Raw genomic sequence first — 25,737 nt, 5'->3', positions numbered from 1 at the left:
TTGAGTCATTGTGCTATGTAGCTAACATACATCATCCTGGATACCATTTTATGGAAACATTTTGGTTGCTGCAAATGTCTTCTCCCCTTCCAAAGACTCAGCATGTAGCTTTCTGCCATCCATTATAAAAAAAAAAGGACATCACTCCTCTCTTTCTTTCTCTTTTCCTTTCTCGCCAACTCTATGACAATACTCTCTCTCTCTTAAATGTGTTTCTGTCTCGAGCTCTCTTTCTAACTCCCTCTCTCTATCTCTATGTCGCTCCCCTTTCTAAGAGGGAGATCGACATCTCTCTAACTCTGGGACTTTCTCTCCCACCGTCTCTCTTTAGCTCTGTGTCTGTGTCTCTCTCATTCTGAACCACAATGGGGGGTCTCTGGAAGCCATGGCGAGTGGAGCTGGAACTAATCCCTATTTTATTCTCTGCTAGCTTAGCGCCGCTAACCCTCTGCTGAGTGAATCAGCACATCTCTCTGTTTAGGGTATTTATCACACCCTCTCTGTGTGTGTGCGTGAGTGCATATCCACACATGCATGTGTGTATGCACTTGTATCCACATTCATACACACTGCAGACACACATTCATACACAATGCGGATACACATATATATACACTATAGATACACACTAGGAGTGACCTCGAAACTTTGATGATTCAAATGTCAGATTGTTTTTATGGACGTCATCTCTAATAGTCGTCTGGTTGTGTGCGTGACAGCCAAGTGTCCCCTTGGGAGCATGGGTGAATGAATGATATCACAGCATTGCCAAGCTTGTAAAAGGAAATGTTTATTGGGCCAAAATCTTTTGTGTGCAATTTACTGTGTTACACTTTCCTTCCATAAATGTTGTTAATGATTCTTTGATAACCCCTTATGTATAATGGCAGTGGCATTTCCAATCATTTGTTATCCTGGGGAATTCTCATTCTGGGCCTTAAGTCTACAAGGATTCGCAATATAAGGGAGAATGTGTGGCAGCCTTTCAGAACTGTAGCCTCACCTAGGGGTCTTTGACCGGGATAGCGGAGGTGCTGAGACGCTTTATTGTAGAGTTTGCTGCTGGTGCTCCATGTTGCTATGCAAGATATGTTTTTACATATTCTAGTAGCACCCCCAAATGCAATTATTAACACAAAAAATGCATGACATGGGATCTTTAACACTTAAGCACACCGATGACTCAATGTACCCCAGCCCAAGAGTCCAAACAGACAGGGCCAGGTGAGGCTTTTTCACGTATTGTTTTCATTGTGTATTGAATGTATGTATTGATGCTCGCTCATCTTCTTCTGGTCGTGCCAGCAGGCTGGACAGGAGGATGACCCTACCGTCCCGGTTCCAGAAGGAGCTCAATGCTCACCTCTCCAGGAACCCTCAGCCACCCAGTAGGCCCGCCTCCACTCACTGGCACTTTACACGCACTTGACACTTTTATCCAAAGCGACGCACAGTCTACCACACGGGATCGAGCCCGGGATCAAACTAGCAACCTTCCGGTTATCTTCTCTACCTTATGACCCACATGGCAGCCTAACGCCTCATGCCCACTGCATCCGTCCGTTGACTGATCCCCGTTGACTTTGAATGGGGATGGACACGCAATGCATTGTGGATCCGTGCGTTGAAGGCTCCGTCAAAAAGTTGAAACATTTTCACCTTTTTCGGCAGCGACGGATCCGTCATCCAATCAGATCGCGTATGCAAATGTAGGCACTGTGACACTACTCGGGCTCTGATGACCCTGGAAAGCTCCCCCATCTGTCAGCCACGCCTTCTGAGTCCTTTGACTGACGGTGCAGTGGGCATGAGGCATAACACTTCACACCACATCATCGTTGCTCCTTCCCCATGAATTGCAAAAGCATCTCACAAAAGACGTCTCGTCTACAAGAACACACTCACGAACGCTAAAAGGTCTGAAACATGGGCTATTTCTGAATGAGTTAGCAAGCCCCCTCTTCCTCCTGTTCATTAAGCACTGGTCGGGGGACAGGAAGTCAGAGGAATACAATGGAGTAAATGGCATGAAATTAAGACGGGTGTTTTCCGGTTGTAAAGGTAGAGAGAAGGCAAAGAACAAGTGAATTAAAACATGGTGACGGGAGAATAACTAAGTGCTCACACTGGAAGATTGGTTTTCTTTCTTCTTTTGGTTTGCTTTCAGCCCCACTCTGGATTAAAATGAATGCAGTTAATTGAACATCAAGCTTTCTTTCTATACTTTTAGCTCCTATACTCAAGCCTCTAGGGCAGGGGTCAGCGACCCGCAGCTCTGAAGCTGAATGAGGCTGTGAAAGACTCTGCAGTGGCTCCATGTAACTTTTTTAACTAAATAATAAAAGCTATTTACTTTTTATTTCAAAGGGTCCAACTCTTATTTTGGAGATCAAGGTGATACTGTAACGTGGGCGTTTGGCAGAACCCAAGTGCACAGACTGACGACGAGCGTAGAACAGTTTCAAGAGTTTATTCAGATACAGGATCGGCAGGCAGAGAGTAGTCAGCAGGCAGAGGTCGGCAACGGGAGGGCAGATGGGCAGCAGGGAACGGGGGAACAGACAGACCGACAGGGACTCGACGGCGATCGGGATGTCAGGCAGGCGAAGGATCGAAAGCAGGGGAGGCAGGCTGGTGGATCAGGAGTCGGGGGCAGAGGAGCAGACAGGCCGACGGGCTGGGCGGCAGGCAGGATAGTCAGAAAGGCAGGGATCAGAGACAGGCAGGATCGGAGGTGGGTCAGGATACGAGTCGCGGGAAAGCACTGTGAAACACAAGAGACAATCTGGCAGGGAACGTTTGAAAGGAGAGGACTGATATAGGGGGAGCACAGGTGAAGATGGTTGGGTTAATTAGGAGAGATCAGGGTGGCAGGCAGGGGAATGGGAAAACCAGGGGCGGACCATGACAGATACTGTGACACTAAAAAAGCTAAATAAAGTGTTTCAATATTTGACAAAGTAAATGCCCCATTTCACACACCCACACATTTCATAAATGTAACAAAGAAACTATAGGCTATTAGTTATTTTATATGTAGTTTAACTATTTGTAAAACGTTAGATGCTGTGTCATCTTAATTTAAGGGGTTGAATAGGTTTTGTGGCTCCAGATACATTTTATTTGACGGGAGGGACCAGAAATGTCTCTTTTGATAGTGAAGGTTGCAGACCCGTGCCCTAAAGGCGTCTAATGTGACCCCGTCGTGGTGGTGCAGGTTGAATCTAGATCTGATATGTGTTTCCTCAGCCCCATCCAGCCCCAACGAGGGCGGCCGTTTGAAGGCTGGAGGCACGCAGCAGGTCCAGGCCCACCTCAAGGAGATCCTGGCCAAGTACAGCAACGGCTTCTGGGCCTCCAAGCTGCCCCACACCTACAAGGAGCTGTACCAGCAGGAGCTCCCCGCCGGAGTGCTCCAAGACCTGGAGGCCTGGACGCACATCTGCACTGTATGGCCCCCTGCTGTGGTTGTTGTGGTTGAGGAGCCAAACTCACTGTACTGCACTGACCTGTCCCCCCCCCCCCCTGTGTTCCAGGTAGAGAGACCCTGTAGCAGCAACCGGTCCGAGCTGCTCCTCTACCCCGCAAAGGAACCAATTACCCCCACCCCACCACCCTCCTCCTCCTCCTCCTCCTCCCCCCCGTCCTCCCCCCCATCCTCCCCCGCCACCCCCGTGGACACTCGCACCGACAGGCCCCCAATGCGCCCTCCCGCCCCTCCCAACCACCGGACCCCCACCTCCACCGCCCATCCCATTCCTCGGACCCCACCCTCCGCGGCCCCCCCAGCCCGCCCCAGCCCCCGACACCAACCTCAACCCCAGTCCCACTCTCCCTCCCCTTCCCCTTCCCCCTCCCCATCCACCTCCTCCCCCGGCCGGCCCGGCTCCCCCCCAGGCCTCACCCCCCAAGGCCTCACCCCTGAGCTGCGGCGGCGGCTGGAGGAGCTGCTGCAGAAGTACCCAAGCGGCCTGTGGACCCACGCACTTCCCAAGCTCTTCAAGGACACCTACAAGGTCAGCTCTCACCAGCGGTTTAGATACGCCTATGGAAGATCTCAGGGTGAAAGTGTTAAAGACAAAGGGTTTTAATACGCGTATTGAAGAACTCAGGTCAGTTTTCAGGTTGAATAGGTTAAAGACACAGGGTTTTAATAAGGGATGTCCCGATCTGATCCACGGCATCGGTATTGGTCCGATATTGGCCAATTACACTGGATCGGATATCGGAGGGGAGAAAGATATGATCCGATCCGCGCAGCTTTTCACGGGATAACGACAGTTAGTCGTCAATTAGGTGCATACGCATGAGAGCTAATGCATGAGAGCTTCCTGTTGAAAAAACATGTCAGCAGTGTGGCTGTATTTCAACCTTAAAGAAGAAAAAAGTGCAACAGCCTGGGCCTGGCTGCTCTCCTCGGTTGTTGCCGAGGAGAGGCGCCATCACGCGCCATCACGTCACACGCACCAACCTCGGCTACAGCGGATCACAGCTCTTGTGATAGCCACAAGCTTGGCGATCGCAAAGCTAACCATTTCGGACGTCGCGGACATCCAATCGATTAAAATGATTATTCAATTTGAAATATGAATATTATAAATCGGGCGTTTGTGTGTCGGGACCCCCATTTATACGGCTAGAGGCTACCTGCTTCTGACATATCCGATGTGCTCCCGGTAGAAGCTAAATGCTAACGTAATGGCCGCCCGGTAGAAGCTAAATGCTAACGTCTCTGAACCTAACGAAAGGTTAGGATTAAAATGTAGATGACCCTTACGACCATAGCGACCCTAACGAAACGTTAGGGTCAGAGTCAAGGTCAGGATCAAGTGAGTTAGGGTCAGGGTCAGAGTTAGGGCCAGGTCCTAGTTATCCTCGGCAAACAACAACCAACCGTCTTTCCTCGTCAGACCAAATTGCCCGGACACATCCTGGAAAACCTTGAGCTGCTCTCCACCTTCTGCACCATCGACTACCCCATGCCGGACAACCCAAAGCGGGCCATCCTGTACCGGAGGAGCAGTGGAGGAGGGGGAGGAGGAGGAGGCCGTGAGGACCCCCGGCGTCAGGGCTCGGCACCAGGCGAGGAGCAGGAGGGGAAGCAGCGCGAGGAGCAGAGGGAGGCAGGGAGGTCTCGGCTGAGCGGCCAGGCCTCGCCTCCTCCTCCTCCTCCGCTCCTAATCCCCCGGGAGGAGTACCCCTCGGTGCTGGTGGTGGAGGCCAGCAACACCAACACAGTGCTGCTCAGGTGAGGAACACCTCGGTTCGTGGGTGGAAAAGTGTCAAACAGGGGATTTGAAGTTCTTCATGTTATGTTACAGTATATATTCTTATGGATGAATGCAATGAAATACATTTCTGGTCATTTTTTCTATCCAGTTTCTCATCATGGATTCTTTGTACTTTAAAGCCCAGTTCAGACCAAAGATTCACCTTGCAACGGCTTGCAACGAGACGGTTTTAGAACGTCGCAGGGGCGGTGTGAACGGGTCATTGCAAGGAGTCGCAAGGTGTTGCAAGGAGTTGCAAGGAGTCGACAGAGATTGAACATGTCAAATCGCAAGGTCCAGTTTTAGAACGCAGCGATTTAACTATTTCTCTTCAGCCAATCACAGCACAGAACAACTTGTACGTCACGGCCTTACTCCGTCACGGTACCGTACTGTCCACTCCAGCATAAAAATATCCGATTTAAATATCCGATATCCGGAGAATGACAAAACACAGTAACTCTAGCCTACTCTCAAGCTAAATAAAAATAAAACTAATTGCAAACCTAACTAATCGCAAACCTAACTAATCTAACCTAACCTACGCAAATGATGCTGTTGCGGCTCTCAGCTGTGCCAGAGCGTTCACAGTTGCTAGGGCAACCACCTAGCGTCGCAGCCCGTTGCAGCGCGTTGCAGCAAGTGTGAACGGCCCAGTTTTAGAAAGTCGCAGCCCATCTTGTCGCAAGGAGTCGCAAGGAGTTGCGAGTTGCAAGCCGTTGCAAGGTGATTCTTTGGTCTGAACTGGGCTTTAGAAAGACAGCTAAACAGCCGCTAACTCTCTCTCCACTCACCCCTCCTGGTAACCCTTCCACCTCCCCACTCCCTCCTCTCCCCCTTCTCTTCCTGGTAACCCTTCCACCTCCTCTCTCTCAACCCCCTCTCCCCCCCCCCCCCCCCCCCCCCCCCCCCCCCCGCCCTCCACACTCTTCTCCCCGTTCCCACCGCCCCTCTCCCACCCTCCTCCTCAGGTACATCGGAGAAGGCTACTCCCTGGCCCAGGAGTCCATGGAGGACGAGATGAGGGAGTGTTACGGCTCCTCCTCCTCCTCATGCTCCGCCCCCGCCGTGGGGCAGCTGGCCGCCGTGCTGGCCGAGGAGGAGGAGGAGGTGCTGCGGGCGCAGGTCTGCGAGGTCATGGGAGACAAGGTCAAGGTGAGGTTCGAAAGGTCAACTTTCTTCAATTTGGCCTACTGTTGTGTTTTGTGTTTGTCGATGTCGTCTGTTTTTTGTCTGAAACAATATTTGCATTTTGTTTTGATCGAATGATCCTTCATTTTATTCAAAAGTTTTACCCAAAACAATTGTGTTTGATACTGAATATTTAAAACTGGGGTGGAGGAGGTAGAATTTCAATCATAGAGGTGTTCATATTTAAATTTATAGAAATTATTTTTGCCAGCACACATAGCAATATAACCATTATAAACCAACATACCGTTATAAATGGATTGTAACGATGTAAGCGTCTCTTTAGGTCTTCTACGTAGATCACGGCTTTTCGGAAGTGATCAGTAAAACCAAAGTGTTTGAACTCCACAAGAAGTTCTCCAAGCTGCCTTTCCAGGCCACCAAGTGTCAGCTAGCGGGTAAGTCCTGTGTCCTGTCCGATAATTATGTTTATACAACTTGTTTAGTCCATTTATCAATAGCTCTCCACCACATCACAACACAACGGGAAACTGTCGGCACACACAAAGTACATAGTCATAACTGTGTGCTCCCTAGTAACAGGTAAATGGCTACTGAATATAATTGAATTCAGGCGGCAACGATTTTTTAGCCGCCTCAACACTTTTATCCAAAGCGACCTACAGCCATTCACGCACACATTCACACAACAACGGCAGAGTCAACCACTCAGGGCGACAGCCTTCTCATCAGGAGCTGTCAGGGTGAGGCGTCTCGCTCAAGGAGGCCTCCACACTCAGCTAGGAGAAACCGGGGATTGAACTATTAGCTTTCCGGTTAACAGTCAAGCTGCTCCATCTCCTGAGCTACTGCCGCTGTCCACCTCTCGAGGACCACCATGCTGACGTGTGCCATGTGACTTCGGTCCCCCCAGGCCTGGAGCCCTTCAGCCAGGAGCCCCTGGTCCTCAAGACCTTTGAGGCCATGGCCGGCGGCAAGATCCTATTGGCCGAGATCCTGGAGCGAGGCCCCGTGCCGCTGATCGTCCTGTACGACACGTCTCAGGACGACGACGTCAACATCAACGCCGCCTGTCTCAAGGCTCTGCGGGACAAGACACTGGCCAGCCCCTTACAGGTGTGTGTTGGTCTGTCTGTTTATCTGTCTGTCCGTCTGTCTGTGTGTGTGTGTGTGTGTGTGTGTGTGTGTGTGTGTGCGCGCGCGTGTGCGTGTGCGTGTGTAACACAGGTGTCATCTCAGAACAGCCACAGGTGTCACCTTTAACGCACAATGGGGATCGTCTCTTTTGATCTGCTGTCATCTGCCTGGTCACCTTGCATGTCTTACTGCCACAATCACCTCCACTGGGGTCTCTAACCCCCTTTGTGTGTGTGTGTGTGTGTGTGTGTGTGTGTGTGTGTGTGTGTGTGTGTGTGTGTGTGTGTGTGTGTGTGTGTGTGTGTGTGTGTGTGTGTGTGTGTGTGTGTGTGTGTGTGTGTGTGTCCAGGGGAACAAGGTTTACACGAACGTGGTGGTGAGCAGCGTGTGTTCGGACGGGACCCTCTACTGCCAGCCGCCCTCCAGGGGCCTGACCCTGCTCACTGAGACTCTGGAGCGCACCGAGGCCTACCTGCACTCACAGGTACACACGCACACACACACTCACTCACTCACTCACTCACTCACTCACTCACTCACTCACTCACTCACTCACTCGCTCGCTCGCTCGCACGCACGCACGCATGCACGCACGCACGCACGCACACACGCACACACACACATGATTTTTCCAGATATTCAATAACTCATGAACACCTTAACATGCAACTCTGTCATCAATATGATAAAGGCTTTTCTTTAAAGGAATCCCATACATATATTTTCCCCATAAATCAATTCATCATATGTTTTTTCATTCTGATAATATCGGTAATATTGCCTCATCAATATTGCCAAGTGTCAATACGAACAAGCAGTCCTCAAAGAAGACATCCAGCCTGAAATAGGCTGTGTTGATGTATAAAGGAACAGTAGGCTGCCTCTCCCTCAACAAAGCTGTGAACAGATTGAGATTAGCCCTATAATCTCTGTCTGGGAGGCCTGGCCAAACCCTTTAATCTGCAGGCTGGCCCCACTGCCTGGTTAGCCTGTTGCTGGCGTTATTCTGCTGAGGTCAACCTTACTGTAGCACAGACTCAGTCACAATGCTCACCCCAGGCGGACCTTTGTAAAAGCACAGCGGTGAATACAAATAATGATAGTATGTACATTTGGGCTTTATCTGTCATGAAGTCATATCTTTGTAGGGAGCACAAGGTTTATTCTACTTCACATGAAGGACTTGGTTAGGTGCTATGGATGTCAGCTATGAGCTTGCTGACAAAAAATGTATACATTTAACTTGGTTATTAGGGGCAGCAGTAGCTCAGGAGGTAGAGCGGGTTGTCTGTAGTGGTAACCGTAAGATTGCTAGTTCAATCCCCGATTCCTCCTAGCTGTCCTGAGTGTCGAGGTGTCTCTGAATAAGGGGACTCACACTGACTGCTCCCAATGAGCTGGCTGTCGCCCTGCGTGGTTGACTCCGCCGTCGCTGTGTGAATGAGTGAATGAATTTGTATGTCGCTTTTTCAAAATGTAAATGTTATTAAAATCCCTGACCACTATCAGAGTCTCCGTCAACAGGCTCCAGTTCTAACATCTTCATGTACGGTGAATCCCTCTGTGCTCCAGGTGACCTCGGACTTCCTGGTCTCCAGGCCCTTCTGTGGGAAGCGCTGCCTGGCACGCTACAAAGGAAAGTGGTCCCGCGTGGAGGTGAGGCTGGGGGGGTTTAAACACACAGCTCTTCTTTAACAACCATTTGACTGGGAACAGAGACATGCTGATCCTGAGCAGAACGGGGCTGATGTGGTCAGGGGTGGGATCTCACGAGAGTACCTCACGATTTAAGATAGAAGATGAATGGCCCGCAATACGATAATACCACGATACAGCGATTCCGCAATAATCGAATAATCCTGTAACTATACACCACGATATATGCCGATAAATACAAAATGGCTGTGAAAAGGCAAAGTGCTGGATTTCGGTCTTTATTCATGGTCCAAACTGAGTATTTCATTTACTCGTCTTATAGTTTTCTTCATTCATGTGTTGAGCGCCACCTCGAGGAGCAGGGAAATCTGTTTAGAGCGCCTTATTTTATGTCTATCTCTTCAGGTATAAAGCATAAAAAAGCAAAATAAAAATTTCCCCAATTTTTTTTATAAAAATACAACATTGATATTTGGCGCCAGTGTATCGATTCCTGATCGCATGAAGTCTCGATATATGTGTCCCACCGCCCCTAGTTGTGATCAGCATGTGGTACACGTTGCCTCTCCTCCCCGGCTGCAGATCACCAACCTGCACGGCAGCCGCGTGCTGGACCTGCTCTTCGTGGACCTGGGGGTGCAGGCGTCCGTGGAGGTCTTCGAGCTCCGAGAGATCCCACCGCAGTTCCTTCGAGACCTCACTACCATCCCACCACAGGTGTGTGTGTGTGTGTGAGTAAGTGAGGGAGTGAGTGAGCAATTTATGGCAGCGCAACACTGCCAAAAATCGCGAGCATAAATCACTTTGTTTTATTAAATGATGCTTTATCTTATCATGGCGAGCACTTTGACTGTATTTCTCTGCTGGCGAAGGCAGTAATAGCGCAGGACCAGATGAGGCCCCTCTGTTCACCAACGGTTTTCTCTAATACTCCTAAAGTGCTTTCCTGCTCGTGGTTTCCCTTAGGGACTGAGTGTATTGCTAAACATGGTTGGTTTGTTTGATCATGTGCATATATAATTAATAGTGGAACAGTTCACATAATTAACAGTTTGGTTTTGGGGTTTTGTTTATTTCGTTACAGTTTGTCTTTGGTAAAGCAGAAATAAATATATTAATTCTCCCTAAACAATTAAATAGTGGCACTTTGCCACCATGTATCATTTGTCTTTGTGGCTGTCGCCACAAGGACCTTTCCTTTCTGAAACTGTCTAATCGGTACAAAAACAAACCATAGTGCCCTCAGAACACATGTGGTATCGGAATAACGCTTCAAAAAGTGTTATGCAGTTTTGCTTTAAAAAGCAAAACTGCATTATCACAAAAGTGCTGTGTGGATCCGCGGCTTTGGGATCCGCTCTTGGTCCGAGTCGAACTCTGTTACAGCAGAAACACAACACTATACACAAGCACTACACTTCACACACTACACAGACCAGATGAGCAACGGAGCGCCGCGTCAGGCAGTGTCCCTCTTGGGTCTGGGTCTGGGTCTTGGTATGATGAGTGGTAATGGCTTGGAGCTGCGATGAGCTCGGCTGTATGCCGGCATTTGATCTCTCATTGGAAACATGACCAACTTAAGTTCAGATGAAGATACGGTGCTTTGAATGTAGAGGGGTATTTCAATGAAATACTAAGAAGGTGGTTTGTACGCTGTCAATCAATTGCACCGCAGCACTGGAGGAGCCCTGTAAAGCCCCCTAGGTGGATTGTTGCATTTGACCTTGTTACACTGAGCTTGCCTGATGTACTAAATAAACCGTCCAGGCTCTCCCAAGAGGTTCTTGGACTTTGTCCGGAAAATGTAACTAATCACATTCAGGGATTCATTGACCATGGCTGGCTCCTCCCACTTGGTGCGACAGGGTCCCCCAAAAAATTAATTGTTGTGTACTGATGAACTGTACTGAAGCTGTGTGCTGGCATTAAGTGGGCGGCATGTGTCTCAGGAGGTAGAGCGGTTTGGCTGGTAACCGGAAGGTTGCTATTTCGATCCCAAGCTCCTCCAAGCTTCGGATCGGAAGTGTTCCTGAGCACCACACCCTACCCTCACTACTCCTGCCGAGCTGGCTGTCGCCACACGTGGTTGGCTCCGCCGTTGGTGTCTGAATGTGGGATTGTGGGAATGAATGTGGGAATGTTAGGCAGTATTGGAAAGTGCTTTGAGTGGCCACTAGTTAGAAAAGCGCTGTAAATGTCCATCATCATCGTCATCAAACTGTTGTGTACTGATGCATAAGCTGTGTGCGTGCGTAAAGTTATTTTAGCTGGCGGTTCTTGGCAGCAAAATGCCACCGAGCAGGTCAACAGTCCCAGACCCTCATGTTCTCCCACGGTGTGTGTTCAGGCCGTACGTTGCCGTCTGGCGGAGCTGGACCTGGGTCTGGGGGCCTGGAGCCCTGAGGCCGTCCAGTGGCTCCGAGAGAGGGCTCTCAGCTCCCCGAGCTGCTCCATCAAGGTGGGTGGGGCCGGACTTCACCATTCATGGGGACCTGGTTGAGGACTCTCCATGTCCTCAGGACTACTGGGGGGTTGAAGATGTTCACATGGATTTCATGTTGAGGATTAAAAAATACATCTCTGATTAACTGATTAACTCTCTCCTTGTTAACAATCATGTTGTTAACTAGTTATTATTCAAATTTGTAACAGTAAGTTTCTTTCTTTCGTTCTTTCTGTATTTCCGTTTTTCTTTAATTATTTTCCACTACTCCTTCCTTCCTTCCTTCTTGACCCTTCCTCCCTCCCTCCCTCCCTCCCTCCCTCCCTCCCTACCTTTCCAGGTGGCCAAGGTGGATGGCGCCAAGCGCTGCGTTCACGTGCACCTCTTCACCGACAAGAGCTCCACTGATAACGAGCACAGCCTGAACCGCCAGATGCTGCAGTCGCAGCTGTTTAGGCAGCAGCCGGACGCCTACCTCACCAGCCACAGGTCTCTAAAGGGGTGATATCATGTTTTTTCAACTTTTTATTTTGCTTTAGATGTATGCATGTATGTTTTACATCAAGTCAACATGTCTGAGCCAGGGGGAGTGTTCACGCCCACCGAGAACGCCCCTAAATAAGTATGTGAAACAGCTTGTTTACGCATTTACTCCCGTAATAGTGTGACGTCAGACTGCAGTTGGCGGTGCTGTAGTGCAGAAGTCAAGCCTCCTGGCTACCCGCAATGTTTACAACTTCTCGGGGGGGTGAATTTGCCGACACATGCGCAAAGCGTTCGACATCAAGATTAAAGTTTCAAGTTTTATTCTAACCCAAATGCAATTATTAACCCTAAAAAAGCATAGTATGGGATCTTTAAATGGTTTACCGTTGGTAGGTAAGATGCCCACTGCCGTTATGATGTTTTAATCATTCACCAATTCATTAAAAGCTTTATTTTTTAGAGGCAGCGATCGGGCCATAGTACATTCATTGCTGCAGTATTTTCAGTGCTGTTGTGGTGCTTTTCTTTGGTCTGAACCTGTGAGATAAGCACAATTCATTTGAATATAACGGATGGAATGTAAGAAATGGTAGTATGAAATAAGTCTCCTGAACTAAATAAATGTGGAATTATTAAATAAAAGTGCCCACAAATAAATTAAATACAGAACTTGATTTCACAGCAACGTGAAGGCACCTTCCCCCCCGGCATCCTCGACCACCAAGGGCAGCGTGGAGGCCACCAACGGGAGCCCCGGGCCCCCCGCCCAGCCCCCGCTGAGGAGGACTTTATCTGGGCTGGGCTCCAGAGGAAGAGGAGGGGACGGAGGAGGCGGAGGAGGAGGGGGGATGAGCCCCCTTGGTACTGGCTCTCCGACTCCTCTCCAGCTGCCCCCACTGTTGGAGCTCCCCCCAGTGGGTAAGGACATACTTGAGGTGCCAGTTCAGACCCTCGCTGGTGGAGGTTAAGGGGGTTTGAAATGAGTTCATAAGCCGCGACATGCTGATCACATCCCCTTAACATTTACCTCAAATCTCATTAAATATATTCATTAGGTCTTCGTAAATGATGTGGACTTTCATCATTAACACGTTTATTTGGTTAATTTTTACAAAAAATTAAATATCATATCATATGCTTAATTTAAAAAGGGAACATCAAATATGTTTGAAAGCTTGATGAAGAACACATCATCAACATCTTACTACTATGTAATAGCAGGCCTGTCGGACAAGTTACTCCGGCACACTTTGTCACTGAGAATGTGCCAAGCAGCCTGCAGCACACACACACACACACTTGCACGCACACACGCACGCTGACACAGACGTTTCATGACAACGGCAGCACAGGATCAACATAACGCCTTCGACACACTCTCCCAGCTGAGACGTTGTGTCTATAGACAACACTTTTTTTTTTTTTTTAATATTACGCACCTCCTTGAGCATCCTGCAATGTCTTGCGATATTGATATCCCCAATTCAAATTTAGCCAATAGTAGTTGCCATGTCGTGTGCCAGCCGCGTGTTAATGACGCTTCGGTCTGCATTTGCATGTCATTGAGTGGCCCACTAAATGATAATCAGACTGTTGCCATTTGTTCCCACTGCTTTTCAGAGTCATTTGTTCTGAACGCTAATAGTTATGTCTTATCATAACCCTAAAAGTACACATCATAAAATAAATTACAATGCATGATTTCACAGCTGTACACGTTGGAGGAAACCTTTTTTTTTATTATTATCACTGTCAACAGTTAGCTGAACATTATAGGGTCTCGTCCTTCCACCTCACTGTTTTCTCAGTTAAAACCAGAAATCAACAGAAATTTTCCCAGTGTTTGTTACATGTGAAATGTAGCAAGAAAATACGCTCTTTCTCCGGTAACGCAGTGGTTCAAGACGCCTTTCTTCTTTGTTGTTTCTTCTATTTGTCTCTAACTCATGCTCCAATCATCCATTCATCGATCAATGCTTTGGATGTTGTGAATGCAACAGAATATATGATGCATCGTTGCTGTACCATTTATGATGAACGCGATGAGTTCTGCCCGTTCTGCCTCCATGCTGTCTGTGGTCAAACCAAAACAAACTACAGTGACAGCGGCCGCACTTATCCCACCTCTTACAATCTTCTCCTCAGGCAGCAACATGGACGCCTCAATAAGCCCTAACTGCTCCTCCTCTCCCCCAGGCAGCAACATGGACGCCTACGTGTCGGTGGCCTGCCACCCGGGCCACTTTGTGCTGCAGCCCTGGGGGGAGCTGTACAAGCTGGTGGCCCTGATGGGGGAGATGATCCTGCACTACAACCAGACGGAGGACCCCCCCATGCAGGTGGAGAAGCACCACATCTATGCCGCCAAGGTGGAGAACAAGTGAGTCTGTGTTCAGTTCAGTACTTTATTTGTCCTGTAAGGCAAATTTGGTTTACAGCAATGGTAAAGACACAAATAATATAAAAAGACATGAGACAAAACAATCTGACAAATACAGCCAATAAAATAAAATACCGCTGTTCGCTAATAAAAGTCTTGGTCTGTGTTCTTTCTACTCTGTTTCATGTTGTTCCGTGTCCCTGTCCCCCTGTGCTGTCCCTGTTAACCCCCCATGCTGTCCCCGTCCCCCCATGCTTTCCCTGTTAACCCCCCATGCGGTCCCTGTTAACCCCCCATGCTCTCCCATCCCCCCATGCTGTCCCTGTTAACCCCCCATGCTGTCCCTGTTAATCCCTCATGCTGTCCCTGTTAACCCCCCATTCTGTCCCGTCCCCCCCATGCTGTCCCGTCCCCCCCATGCGGTCCCTGTTAACCCCCCATGCGGTCCCTGTTAACCCCCCATGCTCTCCCATCCCCCCATGCTGTCCCTGTTAACCCCCCATGCTGTCCCTGTTAATCCCTCATGCTGTCCCTGTTAACCCCCCATTCTGTCCCGTCCCCCCCATGCTGTCCCGTCCCCCCCATGCGGTCCCTGTTAACCCCCCATGCGGTCCCTGTTAACCCCCCATGCTCTCCCATCCCCCCATGCTGTCCCTGTTAACCCCCCATGCTGTCCCCGTTAACCCCCCATGCGGTCCCTGTTAACCCCCCATGCTGTCCCTGTTAAACCCCCATGCTGTCCCTGTTAATCCCCCATGCTGTCCCTGTTAACCCCCCCATGCTGTCCCTGTTAACCCCCCCATGCGGTCCCGTCCCCCCCATGCTGTCCCTGTTAATCCCCCATGCTGTCCCCCCCCAGCTGGCACCGGGTGCTGGTGAAGAGCGTGCTGACCAATGGCCTAGTGTCCGTGTACGAGCTGGACTATGGCCGCCATGAACTGGTGGGCCGCGCCCTTTTGCGGACCCTCACCCCGGAGTTCAGACGCCTCCCCTTCCAGGGGGTCACCGCCCAGCTCGCGGGTGAGTAGGGGGGAGGGGAGTAGTGTAGTTGAGGGACTTAACCTGCGTCCTGATTATTCTAGTGACCTTTTGAGCGACCCATGTTTAACACTTGGTCAAACCGAGTGCTCTAGTCAGTTCATGAACCAGGGGAATTTCCAGATGTTTTTTGAAGATAAGGAGTCGTTCTGTGTCATACCATATGGAGGAGTGTATGGCGTCAGTCTTAATCTCTCTCTCTCTCTCTCTCTCTCTCTCTCTCTCTCCCTCTCCCTCTCCCTCTCCCTCTCCCTCTCCCTCTCCCTCTCCCTCTCTCTCCCTCTCCCTCTCCCTCTTCCCCCCACCCCCAGGCGTGCGGCCCCGGCAGTGGTCGGAGGAGGCCTCCATCGTGTTCAGGAACCACGTGGAGAAGCGGCCCCTGGTGGCCCAGCTGGAGTCAGTGACGGAGGCAGCGTGCGCCTGGGACCGGAGGCTCAGCGTGTACCTGGTGGACACGTCGCGGGAGGAGAGCGACGTCTGGGTGCATGACATTATGACGGAGGTGGCCGAGGACCTGGCCAGCGCGCCGTGAGGAGGCTGCGGGCGCGGCCGGAGAGCCACCGCCGGGCCCCGTGTCCCCCACTGGTTTGTGTGCTGCTTGTTTTGATCCTTAAAAGAAGAGATGGAAGTCTGAGCTGCTTCTTGTGCACCGCTGAACATGGACGAAAGGAAGCAGGGGTTTTTATGGGCGGGGTATGGTTGTGTTAAGTGGAAGGGAGCTATGGCTGAAGGTGATGAGGTCCTCCCTGCTTTCTAGTTGTGTTCTGGGCTGTGCGCCGCTTATCTTGTCATTGTTGATACGAAACACATGCTTTGCTTTGCACATTTATCCACTTGACGTGGACCACACAGCGAGACCTCTGCTAGATGAGGCTTCTATTCCAAAAGCTGACTTAGGTTGGTGCATCCATGTAATGTGTTGGCTGTCATGCTGGTGGGGGTTGACTAGGACTCAGCCACCCTTTGAGCCTGTGGGAGAGAGGGGTTCCCCACTGCTGGGACCACTGTGGACTCCAGACAACGCCGGACCAAATGCAGGACATAGCGAGAAGGGTATTCTGGGCTAAAGAATAAAGCGACAAAGAGGTGCCTCTGAGATATTGAGTGATTCCGTTTACAGACATCTCACCGGCCAGGAAGATGGAGACATGATTGTAAACCACTTTCAGCCTTTCTCCACTATTGCAAACCAGTCCTGTTCTGCCCGCTTTGTTTACCTGGTTGAATATGAACGCATTCATTTATCTAACTAGAAAGAAGATATTTCCGCGTGTTTGAATGTGTTGGATGGACGTTAATGACGAGTTGAGGGTTTTAAAATGGCCGTTGGACACAATGTCAGTTGTGGAGTTTTACGGATTGGAGCTTATGTCCGTAGTTTTGCTTTGGTGTAGATTAGAAGATGAGATAACATTTAGTTTATGTTTTACCCTTTAATATACATTGTAGTTTGTTAAGCAAATGCATGATGAACAATTGGATACACAGTCAATTCAAGGTAAATTGCAAAATCAATATTAGTTGTTTTTAAGTGACCAGGATGTGCAAAGAAAATCTCCTTGTTTTGTAAAAGAAAATGAAAAGAATATGCTGTGTTAGGGTTAAAAAAAACCCTATTTGCTGTGAATGTGTGTTGAAGCCCATTTCCACACTTTGTATCTATATTGCCACTATATTTACCTCCTTTTCTCTTTCAACACTAAGGCCAATTCGGCATCCACTTTGTATTTCTCTCAAATTACTTAACTGTCTCTCCAAATGATGTGAATTACTTCGTTACTGTATAAGCTGGAGTCTTAAGACTCAAGACTCACAAATTATGCTTAGGAATGCTCTATGGAACAATTTTGAAAGCAGAATTGGCACATATAACTTAATAGTAAATATATTGTGTTACAGATAGTTTTACTATTAGAAATTAATAATATATGAATACGTTTGACGATTCGGTTTGTTCCTACAACTCTTAACACGTTAAACCTTTTGCAAACGTGTTGTCACACGAAAGCATGCGTGAATAAATGAGTATAATTGTGTTATTTCCCCCCCGGCTTGATAACTGCAAATGTTTGTCATTCTTTAAAACGACAGTCCTCGACAAAGCTGCTTTAAGCTGCATTATGGTTAGTAAATTATGAGATTATAGTGACATGAGTTTGAATTGCTGTGTTCATTTATTCTCTGAATAAAAGCCCATTATTTAATGGTTTCCATTTGTTAACCATGAGTGGTACAGGCTGTAAGACTAAACCACAGAGAGAAACAGCTCATTAAGTTTATCCTGGGTCTAAAGGCCAGTGCCCATAACACATGAGAATCTCCTGACTGTGGGCCTCCGATCTCTCTGAAGGCCTTGTGAGAAACATTTTTGGGTTAACACGATAAGTTGGTTGTGGTCGCGGGATTCTTTTTTTTATCACCTTTTATTAGTGCACAACAATAGTAAAGTACATTGTTTTCAAAGTTTCAAATTTTCAAAAATTCAAATTATTAAAATAGCAAAGCATACATTTTTTGTAATGGGTATTACAGTAAGGGGTTCATATTCTCACAAATGTAGGCACTATTTTTCTCAGTGACAAAGTACAGCTTCCTTATATGGTTCCTGGAATATACCATAGGATGACGCAGTCTATGCTTTAAGTTAAGATAGCATTCTTCTCAACTGATCACAAATATACTCTATAGTTATATTAGTGATAAAGTGCATCTGTGATGTACATTATCTGGAACGTTAAACTCAATTGTTATGTGTTCACTTATTCTTTGATACGTCTCCATGACAACCACGGACACAAGGGAAAAACATGCAATGTTATTCATAGGTCAATTATAGGTTATCACAAATGGACACCATAGCAACCACACACCGCTAGTAGCATTACTATTGCAACAGTGTTGCACCCGTCCATTCACTCTGCGTGAACGTGAGACGCATCATAAAGAGGAGGAAGTGAACCACCGATGTCCTTACTCCAAAACATCTCCTGGCGGCTAGCGGATTGACAGCATCATCACAAACTCTGCAGAGGAATGAAAGACAGACAGAATCATCCCATGTCGCCGACACGCGAGTCAGACCCCTCTGTTTTCAGTAAGCCCCAAGAGAAATATATAGTCCATTATATATAGTCCATTATACTCTGATACTCAGAGCCACATCATGTGAAGTCTCCTCTCACCCTCGAAGTCGATGTCTCCGTCGGCGTTGATATCCAGCTCCTTCAGGATCTCCTCCAGCTCTCCTTTCTTCAGCTTCTCCCCCAGCAGCGTCTTCACCGCCTCCTTCATCTCCTCCTGGTTGATCTTCCCGTCCCCGTCCAGGTCGAACTGAGAGAGAGAGAAAGGAAGACAGAGACAGGGAGAGAGAGATAAAGAGGTAAGGAGACATGGGGATAACAGTGAACGAGAGTTTCCGTTCTCCACGACAGTTAATAGTTTGAACAAAAACATGAATACCTTAGATCAACATCAGTTATCTGAACGACCGACTCCATATTGGTTGACATAGATATGATTCTATTTGTTTAGTTAAACTCTGTCTCTGATACATTAACTTTCAACAATGAAGTCCAATATTAACCATGCCAACTATTAACCGTATCAAACAGGGGAAGGACAACCTTTCAGAGACACTCGGAGGACGGTGAGGTGAGTGGCGAGGCACTGTGTGACGAGGCACTGTGTGGAGAGGCACTGTGTTGAGAGCCGCTGTGTGGAGAGGCGCTGTGGGGAGAGTTGCTTAGGGGAGAGGCGCTGTGGGGAGAGGCGCTGTGGGGAGAGTTGCTTAGGGGAGAGGCGCTGTGTGGAGAGGCGCTGTGTGGAGAGGCGCTGTGGGGAGAGGCGCTGTGGGGAGAGGCGCTGTGGGGAGAGGCGCTGTGGGGAGAGGCGCTGTGGGGAGAGGCGCTGTGGGGAGAGGCGCTGTGTGGAGAGGCGCTGTGGGGAGAGGCGCTGTGGGGAGAGGCGCTGTGGGGAGAGGCGCTGTGTGGAGAGGCGCTGTGGGGAGAGGCGCTGTGGGGAGAGGCGCTGTGGGGAGAGGCGCTGTGTGGAGAGGCGCTGTGTGGAGAGGCGCTGTGGGGAGAGGCGCTGTGTGGAGAGGCGCTGTGTGGAGAGGCGCTGTGTGGAGAGGCGCTGTGTGGAGAGGCGCTGTGGGGAGAGGCGCTGTGTGGAGAGGCGCTGTGTGGAGAGACGCTGTGTGGAGAGGCGCTGTGGGGAGAGGCGCTGTGGGGAGAGGTGCTGTGTGGGCCCACCTGAACGAAGGCGGACTGCAGCTCCTTCAGGCCCAGCATGTCCGCAGTCTCCCCCATCATCCTGGGACCCATCAGCTCGGTGAAGTCCTCAAAGTCCATCAGCCCCCCCACTGAGAAACACAGGTTGGAGGGGTGGGGAGGGGGAGGAGATGAGGGGAGGAGATGAGGAGAAGGGTAAGGAGGGGTGAGGACAGGTGAGGGGAGGAAGGGGAAGGGAGGGGAAGGGAGGGGAGATGAAAATAAAGTAAATAAAACAACATGAATTGAATGCACACCAAAACATAAAAGAACATTGATACGCCAATGACTGTATAAACATTTATTATAGTCAGCAAGGACTTTACTTTTGAATCCAGGGTCCTCATTATTGAAGCTTCCCTTACTAACGTTTGTCTTCCTTCTACTCACTCCTCATCTTGATCTGCTGGACGATCTCCAGCAGCTCCATCTCGGTGGGCATGTAGCCCATGGTCCTCATGCACTCCGCCACGTCCTTGTAGTTGAGGTAGCCATCTTGGTCGTAGTCAAACTCTTTAAAGGCATCTGCCAACTCTAAGGGGGTGGCAGAATCAATTGTTACTGAGGCAAACAACAAAAGAATGGACTGACCAGAGAAAATTTGAATCTATGTTTAGTAAAACATGAGGTGTCCCTTTGTTGTTACTCACCATCCAACTCGGCCTGAGCCAATTCTCTCTCCTGCATTCAAAAATCAAATGATCACACAAACAGAATGTATAAAAACCAGTTGGATTTTGGACTACCAAGCCTGCTTGGATGCATTTCAAATGCATACATTTGTATCCGTGAAGCATACCGTACTGGTTCAACTGCTCCTGCAGGAAGAGAGCCACTTGTAGCACGTCCGACTGGGCTTTTCTCCGGAACAGTCCTAGTGACTTCAGTTGCCTGAGCAATGTTGACATAGGCCTCATAGAAATGCCCTCCTCACTTTTAAGTAGTTTAGTATTTCACAATGCCTCAATCCGACAAAGAAATAAAATATGATAGCGTCGGATAGCGTCATCGATGCCAGCCTACAGCCAGCCAGCCACGTTATTGATGAATGAGGGGGGATCCAGATGTCGTAATTACGTGATCCTGATGCCGTAATTACGAGATCTTTTCTCATAATTACGAGATCCTGATCTTTTCTCGTAATTACGAGATATTGATGTCGTAATTACGAGATCCTGGTGCGCTAACGGCTAGATAAGGTGTGAAACTTTTTTTTATTTGGTGAATGCTCAGCGCAACCGTAGATTTCATTGCATCATTGCTTATTAAAATGCTACAGTTTCACAACGACGGTACGAAAAAAGTATCCTAAAGTTGCCATGGGTCGTTACCATGGGGATAACCCAGGCGGGTTTCTCTTTCTTAAACCAAATAGTGTTTGAATTAGGCTACACCAGAAACAGTGGGCTCACTGGCTCTTTAAGTGAATGAGGGCTTCTCTTGGGATTTTGAGGTATCTCGTTAATTCAGAAAAACGGAGCAATACTTTTTTAACCATTACAATTTCAAGAATTCAGAAGAAATGACTAAATTGATATTCTTTAAAGGTGAAACCACTCACCGAATGTGTGTAGGATAGGAGGGACTTATGAGGACATTCTGAACGTGTCCCTGTAATCACTTAAACCTTCCACTGTTCATATCATTGACGTCATGCAGAATCCCATTTGTGAATTGTTAGACGACACACTTGAAATGCATTCAAGCAAACTAATGAGGCAGATAAACAGAAATCCACGGTAGGCTTAAGAGCTCTTAACCTTGGAGTGGATTAACACACACACACACACACACACACACACACACACACGCACACACGCACGCACACACGCACGCACGCACGCACGCACGCACGCACACACACGCAGGCACACACACAAACAACCTCAAAAGGTCAGAGGTAAGCTGCATGAGTTCGATTGCCTTTTCTTTGTTTCTAAGTATATGTTTTGTATGAGTAGTGTTGTGTTTATAAAGTCAAGAGTTGCTTTGATATAATGTAATAGAACACAATAGGATACATAACTGAGATAATAAAACCAGTTGAAAAAACAGTACTTTCATGTCCAATATCCTACCAACACATAACCAAAACTGAGTCAAACACCTCGTTTATAGACCTGGGTGTTCCTGGTGTGCGATTTACGTACCGCCCCGAACACGCTGTTGAGCACCGACGTGTACACCACGGTCATGGCCTCCGTGGTCTTCTTCTTGGTCTTCTTCTTGGACTTCTTGGGGGGCTCGGAAGACGAGCCTGACTGGGAGCCGCTCTCCGGACTACAGGATCAGAGACCAAAATCAAGAAATCAAATGAGACTAAACTTTTAAATAACAACTGGAAACTGCTGCTAATGACAAAAGCATAGTCAAAGTCACCTTGATTATAAATAGTGATCCGATTCTACATTCACTGCGTATTCAGACACATGATACATGTATGCATTTCATTGATGAGTGGTTAGGTTAAGGGCAAGTGCTATTCAAGGATATTGTGGGCGACAGTAGCTCAGGAGGTAGAGCGGGTTGACTGGTTGCTAATTAGATCCCTGGCTCCTCCTAGCAGAGTGTCGAGGTGAGCAAGACACCTCACCCAGACTGCTCCCGACGAGCTGTACTTTGATTTGTTGGAATCCGAAGAGTCTTACAATGCAATTACTGAGTTCATTCTTGGCATGGGACTTGAACCCATAACCCTGGTACTGTCATTTTCAGGCTCTAGTATCGGTTGGGATTGACAGCGTCAATCATAACAAAGATAAGGGGTGGGCAAAACTAATCCTACCACTCTGCTGAGGAGGTGGAGACATTGGAGGTGATTGAGAGGGAGGAGGTGGTCGAAGGAGTCCTCTCTGCTGCCTTGGGCATGCTACAGGGGGGGAGCAGAGAGAAATATTTCATAGGTCACAGAGTTATACAGAGACAGCACTTCAGAGCTGACTGGACTGGCTGTCAGTACACAGGATGGGGTCAGGTGTTCCACTCATTAAACTTCTGATTACGTTTCCCAGTACCTTTTAGTTGATCAAATCGAATTACTGAAATGTCGATTTACATTTTAATTGACAAATTAACCAACATAGGCCTACTTCTAGCACTAACAACTTTATCCCTTTATTGTCAGATCGCCCTATCCAGCTCACAAATGTTAGCCTAGAGGAGCAACAGTTTAACATGGCCTTGCTCACCTGGTTCACAACTCCTGAAAAAGAGAGAAAGGGGAAACGGTGTCCTCCTCTTCTTCTGTTCTTCTCTGATCCACGGAGGTCTCACTCTCTCCCTTCTTCTTCTTCTTCTTCTTCTTCTTCTTCTTCTTCTTCTTCTTCTTCTTCTTCTTCTTCTTCTTCTTCTTCTTCTATTCTTCTTTGGTCTGCGGAGCTCTGAACTCTCCCTTCCTGAGAGGCTTAAAGTGTTAATGACCTCACCTGGCTCATGGAGCGGTCAGAGATTAGAGAGCAGGACGTCACGTGAGAGACCAGGTACGGACACATCCGATTAGTATGACGTATAAAACACATTGTTGGATTTGAGGTTTAAATGTCAGGGCAATTAGCAGTGTGTCAATTAGCAGATGACAATTTTTTGCTATCTTGCTAAAGGAACCCAGCACTTTTCGGCTGGGTGTCAAAACATACTACAATAACGATCCTGTACACAAGTCATGCAAATTAATATGGATATTTGTCATGATCTCTATAAAAAAATTCCTATTCTTGAGGGTGTGTTTGAACATTGGCCTGCATTGTGCTGGTTGCTAGAATGCTGGGCGAGGGTCCGAGCACTTTGCTAGGCTGCCAAGGTAACCCCCTAGCCTAAGCGCTTGGTTTTCCTATTTTCAAGACATCTCAGTAGTTCATTGGCTCTCAAGTCTGAGTCATAATAACTCCTTCTTTGCTCCAGTAAGACTGTACCCAAACACAGACTCACAGAATTGGAGTGAGCTTTTATTTAATAAAATCCAAGTACTGAAATGTCGATTAACATTTTAGTTGACGAAAAAACAACATAGGCCTGCATAGAAGAGACTTGTCAGACACGCAAAATGAAATTCATAAGTAGCTTTAAATGAGTCTAGGATCAAATGAAAATTATCAGCTTTTGCTTTTCATTTCCTAGAATGATCATCTCAAATATACAAAGCGAGTGCTATGGCCGCAGAGTCCAGCATGTTTCTACAGTAGCCAAGAACAGAAAACTTGCTCTGGAAAGGACTCCTTTTTAAACCATGTTCACACATTTTCTTGAGTGTTATCTGTCAAATAAAGTGTTCCCATTCCATTTTGAAGTATTTCTTCTCCAAATGTTGACTAATCACATCTTCCCATCAATTGTCTAATTCCATTTCTTACCAAGTGCTAAGTTAAACACAGACAGAGCTATCCAGGCTTCGAAAAGCTGATTCCCTCAATAAAAATAAGTATTTTACGTTTCCATTAAAGCTAACAATGTCAAATACAGGTACCTCTAAGCCACAAGCCATCGACCTATGCTGAAGATATTATGGCAATGAAGCTATTACAATTGAAATGCTGGCAGAACATTGACATGAACCCTGGACCAGCAGTATAATAATATGATGCTCTACCAGCTTCAATACTTTTGTAATATTTGCGTATTAAAAATGTTTTTTAAGTTTCCATTAAAAGTACCTGTACCAGCTGCAGGGAATTCAAAGCCACAAGCTATGCTTGCTGTAGGGTACTGATTTTTATCTTATGATTACTATTACTACTACAATTAGCAGACGCTTTTATCCAAAGCGACTTACATCGGTTAATACACATATTGACACACCGACGGCAGAGTCAACCATGCAAGGCAACAGCCAGCTCGTCAGGAGCAGTTAGGGTTCTTATATTTCATGTAGGCTGCGCCGTCTAGGCTTCGCCTTATGGGCTTGTCCCGTGCGCGCGCTTGCGCTGAAAATTCAAACTATGCGCCTATCAGCGTGGGCACCGCCCACATTTCCCACGGTATTGTGTCTATATAACGAGGTGTATAGCGTCGCTCATCCTCCCTTTTCTTTCAGCACTTGTGCTTATTAGCGAAATAACTAATATTAAGAAGAAGATGACTTCTACACGGATCTCCCAAGCCGGTGGCAGCGGCTCGGGCGAGGCCGCGGACAAACGGCCCTTTTCAGGGCCACCTGAGAGCGCTCCTGGAGCTAGGTCCTTTTCAGGGCTCCTATGCGCCTCCAGTCCCGCCTCCCTGGCACCGGGAGACGGGCACTTGGCGTGCTTTCGGTGCCTCGGCGCCGACCACGCCGCGGCTGCTATGGCGGCCCCCGTCTCCTGTGTCGCCTGCCGGGAGCAGCCTGAAGAGGGGATCCTCTCCAAGAGGATCTCCTGAAGAGGGGATCCTCTCCAGGCATCTCTTCTTTTCCCCTGCGGTGGACCTGGCTGACGCCATCGACCTGTTCAGGGCCGGCCCTGACGACGACGATGGCATCATCGACGCCGACGACGACGCCTCCATGGACGACGTCTTCGGCGACTCGGCGTCCGGTTTTTCCCGCTCCCGGGTTACAACCGCCACCGTCGTACAACGCGTGTTTACACCACGCTGGGATCTGCCCACCGTGTTGCGCGGATTGTCCAGGGATCCTTTCGAGCCCCTTTCTCAGGCCCCTTTGGATGCCCTGTCCTTTAAGACGGTGCTCTTGTTGGCCTTGGTTTCTGCCAAGCGGGCGGGTGAGCTAACCGCTGTTTGTCAGCCCGAGTTGCTTGTTGCTAAACGAGGACAGCTCCTTCACGTTGCTCAGACCTAATCCTGCGTTCCTCCCGAAGAACATTAATAGTTCTTTACAGTCGAGGAATATTGTGCTTAAGGCTTTTCACCCCCCGCCTCATTCCACACACTGTAGTCCAATTCTTATTCGTCGTCCTTTAAATGGAATATCTG

General features: G+C 48.3%; 2 protein-coding genes across 2 annotated transcripts in view; one reads left to right on the top strand and one right to left on the bottom strand.

Annotated features, from left to right (window-relative positions):
- Window positions 1-17,774, top strand: part of tdrd7b (tudor domain containing 7 b) — a 26,383-nt gene extending 8,609 nt beyond the window's left edge. Inside the window, exons 5-21 of the mRNA XM_030338514.1 lie at window positions 1,309-1,388; window positions 3,250-3,449; window positions 3,537-3,643; window positions 3,800-4,016; window positions 4,911-5,248; window positions 6,242-6,425; window positions 6,748-6,859; window positions 7,336-7,538; window positions 7,909-8,043; window positions 9,132-9,215; window positions 9,798-9,932; window positions 11,566-11,676; window positions 12,002-12,162; window positions 12,830-13,065; window positions 14,344-14,527; window positions 15,387-15,547; window positions 15,877-17,774. Coding sequence (XP_030194374.1) covers window positions 1,309-1,388; window positions 3,250-3,449; window positions 3,537-3,643; window positions 3,800-4,016; window positions 4,911-5,248; window positions 6,242-6,425; window positions 6,748-6,859; window positions 7,336-7,538; window positions 7,909-8,043; window positions 9,132-9,215; window positions 9,798-9,932; window positions 11,566-11,676; window positions 12,002-12,162; window positions 12,830-13,065; window positions 14,344-14,527; window positions 15,387-15,547; window positions 15,877-16,097 — 2,869 coding nt within the window. The 3' untranslated portion in view covers window positions 16,098-17,774. The remainder of the gene's footprint in view (window positions 1-1,308; window positions 1,389-3,249; window positions 3,450-3,536; window positions 3,644-3,799; window positions 4,017-4,910; window positions 5,249-6,241; window positions 6,426-6,747; window positions 6,860-7,335; window positions 7,539-7,908; window positions 8,044-9,131; window positions 9,216-9,797; window positions 9,933-11,565; window positions 11,677-12,001; window positions 12,163-12,829; window positions 13,066-14,343; window positions 14,528-15,386; window positions 15,548-15,876) is intronic.
- Window positions 16,790-23,253, bottom strand: si:cabz01076231.1 (calcium-binding protein 2). The gene is made up of 8 exons (XM_030338513.1): window positions 23,022-23,253; window positions 22,619-22,702; window positions 21,984-22,113; window positions 20,484-20,514; window positions 20,224-20,367; window positions 19,816-19,925; window positions 18,748-18,895; window positions 16,790-18,588 (listed from the first exon to the last, which is right to left on the bottom strand). The coding sequence occupies exons 2-8, from the start codon at window positions 22,699-22,701 to the stop codon at window positions 18,560-18,562; spliced, it is 675 nt and encodes a 224-aa protein (XP_030194373.1). The 5' UTR covers window position 22,702; window positions 23,022-23,253; the 3' UTR covers window positions 16,790-18,559.
- Window positions 23,254-25,737: the final 2,484 nt, after the last annotated feature.

Source organism: Gadus morhua, chromosome 17 (assembly GCF_902167405.1).
Source record: "Gadus morhua chromosome 17, gadMor3.0, whole genome shotgun sequence".
Lineage (NCBI taxonomy): Eukaryota > Metazoa > Chordata > Actinopteri > Gadiformes > Gadidae > Gadus > Gadus morhua.
The sequence above is the reverse complement of the archived record's forward strand: the minus strand, read 5'-3'. Positions and strand labels throughout refer to the sequence as shown.

Excerpts from the sequence above, each read along its gene's own strand:
- si:cabz01076231.1 (XM_030338513.1), bottom strand. The coding sequence starts at position 22,701 with ATGCCCAAGGCAGCAGAGAGGACTCCTTCGACCACCTCCTCCCTCTCA. Across the intron at positions 22,114-22,618 it reads TCCACCTCCTCAGCAGAGTG|TCCGGAGAGCGGCTCCCAGT; the intron begins GTAGGATTAGTT and ends CTGATCCTGTAG. Across the intron at positions 20,515-21,983 it reads TCAACAGCGTGTTCGGGGCG|GAGAGAGAATTGGCTCAGGC; the intron begins GTACGTAAATCG and ends TTTTGAATGCAG.